General features: G+C 51.7%; 1 protein-coding gene across 2 annotated transcripts in view; it reads left to right on the top strand.

The window, feature by feature from the left end:
* syne3 (spectrin repeat containing, nuclear envelope family member 3) overlaps positions 1-2,757 on the top strand; it is a 23,429-nt gene extending 20,672 nt beyond the window's left edge. Inside the window, exon 18 of one of the 2 annotated variants that reach the window (XM_053632567.1) lies at positions 2,569-2,757. In XM_053632567.1, the coding sequence (XP_053488542.1) occupies positions 2,569-2,757 (189 nt within the window). Of the gene's footprint in view, positions 1-2,565 lie in introns of both variants that reach the window. The other variant, XM_053632566.1, reaches the window with a different exon arrangement.
* The last annotated feature ends 644 nt before the right edge of the window (positions 2,758-3,401 follow it).

Genomic DNA, 3,401 nt, shown 5'->3' with positions numbered 1-3,401 from the left:
GCGTGGTGTCCCTGAGAAAGGGCTTTACTGCTCCGTATTATCATGGCCCTGGTGATTTTAGTCTTATTGTGATGACACCAGCAACCTGACGGGATTTAGGCCTCTCCCGTGGTGTCATTAAGGAGACCTGGTTACACAGTCACCTGCCATTGTCCTCCTGAGTAAATACAGGCTGTGTTCTTGGAACTCCCTCAAAGCACAGGTCTTTCTCACACCTTGGCACTTTTCACCGTGGGAGTATTCGGGGTGTAACCGTGCGGCAGTGCGAAAGGATACACGCGCCCAGCTCTTTATTACTTCTGCTTATTGCTTAAAAAGAGCTTCCATTAGCACTGTTTCCCTTCGTCTTCTGTGTGCATGTCGGCGCAAATGAAAAAGACATGCTCTCTGTACGTCCAAGTCCCAGTGAAGGAGGCGTGGCCTCGGTGCCTGTCAATCCTAGTTAAGGAGGCGTGGCCTCAGTGCCTGTCAATCTCAGTGAAGGAGGCGTGGCCTCAGTGCTTGTCAATCTCAGTGAAGGTGGCGTGGCCTCAGTGCCTGTCAGTCCCAGTGAAGGAGGCGTGGCCTCAGTGCCTGTCAGTCCCAGTGAAGGAGGCATGGGATCTGTAAGTAAAGGAGGTGTGGCCTCTGTCTCTGTCAGTCCCAGTGAAGGAGGTGTGGCCTCAGTGCCTGTCAGTCCCAGTGAAGGAGGCGTGGCCTCAGTGCCTGTCAGTCCCAGTGAAGGAGGCGTGGCCTCAGTGCCTGTCAGTCCCAGTGAAGGAGGCATGGGATCTGTAAGTAAAGGAGGTGTGGCCTCTGTCTCTGTCAGTCCCAGTGAAGGAGGTGTGGCCTCAGTGCCTGTCAGTCCCAGTGAAGGAGGCGTGGCCTCAGTGCCTGTCAGTCCCAGTGAAGGAGGCGTGGCCTCAGTGCCTGTCAGTCCCAGTGAAGGAGGCATGGGATCTGTAAGTAAAGGAGGTGTGGCCTCTGTCTCTGTCAGTCCCAGTGAAGGAGGTGTGGCCTCAGTGCCTGTCAGTCCCAGTGAAGGAGGTGTGGCCTCAGTGTCTGTCAGTCCCAGTGAAGGAGGCGTGGCCTCGGTGCCTGTCAGTCCCAGTGAAGGAGGCGTGGCCTCAGTGCCTGTCAGTCCCAGTGAAGGAGGCATGGGATCTGTAAGTAAAGGAGGTGTGGCCTCTGTCTCTGTCAGTCCCAGTGAAGGAGGTGTAGCCTCTGTGTGTCTTAGTCTCAATGAAGGAACCTCTGTACCTCTTAGTCTCATTGTAGGAAGCATGGCCTCTCTTCCTGTTATACCTAGTGATGGAGGCGTGGCTTCAGTTGCAACCAGTCTCTGTAAATGGTGAATGTGAAGAAGGCCACACCTCCTAATGCAAGGCCGTCGGGAGCAACTCGGGGTTCAGTGTCGGCACGTGGAGGGACGTGGGCCGGGGATCGAACCGCCAACCCTATGATTAGTGCACGACCCGCTGTACCACCTGAGCCACGGCTGCCCCGAAGATAGCACGTGATGGCACATCGAAACAGTTTTACGTGTACATTTTATATATCGCATTGTTGATCACAAATCGCGTTCTCTCACAGGCAGACAAAGCTTTTGAGCTACGTGCGAAACTTCTGTGTCTTCTCTTGCTTTTGAGAGTGATTTGAGTGCGTGCCCAGATATAATGACCTCACCGTATCCTCTGACTTTGTGTTTTGCGCGTGTCAGACGCAGGCGGAGATGGACACGCTGTAATTACAGTGAACTCGCCGACTAGGGCCGAGGAGGAAGAGATTTTCTCTTCTCATCCACCCACCCACGCTCTCTCTCTCGCTCTCTCTCGCTCTCTCTCTCTCTCTCTCTCTCTCTCCCACTCACTCTCTTTGGCTTTCTTTCTGAAGCTCCCACTCTGCTACACACACACACACACACACACACACACACACAGTGCACTTGTGATCTTCTGCATAGGTGGTACAGGGGTGTATGTGGAGGGTGGGGGGATTGGAGGCCGCACTTTGCCCGCCGTTAGCAGGTGTGGGTGGTTCTTCACTTCCATCATTCAAAAGCAGCGTGCAGAGCTTTTGAGTTATAAGTGTTGCCTTCGTGCTCTCTGCATTTCTGCGGTGGGAGTTTTCGTTTCTGAATTTGTGCATTTGTTTATTTGTGACTTTGAGTCACGGGAAAGTGGTTCAGCGTCGCGTTTAGCGGTGTTTCTTTAATCGGGGCGTTTATTAGGACAATCAGTTCCTCTAATCCTCGCTCACAGAATGCCTTAAAGTGTTAAAGCTTGTGCCTCTCGGTGAAGTGGGCGTGGCCCGTGCGTGTGTTAGTCATACACCGAACGGTCGAGCATCTATCGGTCACGTATACGTGCTTTATGTCTTCGCAGACGTATATAGATGTCATGAACGTACGCAAAATGGTCAAAGTTAGGTCTGAACATAATGCTAACACCACCATGCTTCACTTTTGGGTGAGGAGAGGTGTTGGGTGTGTGCCAACTGTAGTGTTTGTGCCAAAGCCAGAATGTTTTGGTCTTTTCAGCCCAGAGCACTTATATAAGTGTGTGTGTGTGTGTGTGTGTTTCTTAGCAGGAGAGCTGCTGTGGGTTCCTGTACCGTGTGTGTCGTGTGGCTCTTCCTCTGCAGCTGCTGCTCCTCGCGCTGCTGCTGTTCGCCTTCCTCCTGCCCATGATGGACGAGGGCACGAGCTGCTCGATGTCCAACAACTTCGCCCGCTCGTTCAACATCATGCTGCGCTACCATGGCCGTCCGCCCACCTAAACACACACACACACACACACACACACCTATAAGCATCTATACACGCACATATATATATATATACACAGACACAGAGCTAACTATGATGTACACACACATCTATACGCACGTATGCACAGCTATACACACGTACCCCTACACACATTCTCATGGCTATACTCGCATGCACCTACACACACATTCACAAAACTATTTACCCCTGCACACACATCTATACACACAGTTATTCATACATGAGCACAGCTATAATGCACAGGCACCTCAACACGTACACGTATATACACGTATACACACGTAGGAACACACCTACACACCCTGACACGGTTGTCTGCCCCATCAGCGTCATACTGCCTGGTCCTCTGCACACCTAATCACACACACACGTGCGCACACACACACTTCTATGCACACAGCTCCTTCAACATCAGTCTCCGTCCACCTAAACACACCCCCACACACACCTACATACATCTATGCACACTTATCCATATTTATCCAACATCAAGCTCCGTCCAGCTAAACACACAGCCACACAACACCCACGCACACCTACACACACACACACACACACTCCAACACGCTTTTTTTTTCCCCTGCTCTGAGTCGCATCCAAAATATCACCAAAATATCTGTGGAATGTATAC

This window comes from Ictalurus furcatus, chromosome 9 (genome assembly GCF_023375685.1).
Source record: "Ictalurus furcatus strain D&B chromosome 9, Billie_1.0, whole genome shotgun sequence".
In the NCBI taxonomy this organism is placed as follows: domain Eukaryota; kingdom Metazoa; phylum Chordata; class Actinopteri; order Siluriformes; family Ictaluridae; genus Ictalurus; species Ictalurus furcatus.
The sequence above is the reverse complement of the archived record's forward strand: the minus strand, read 5'-3'. Positions and strand labels throughout refer to the sequence as shown.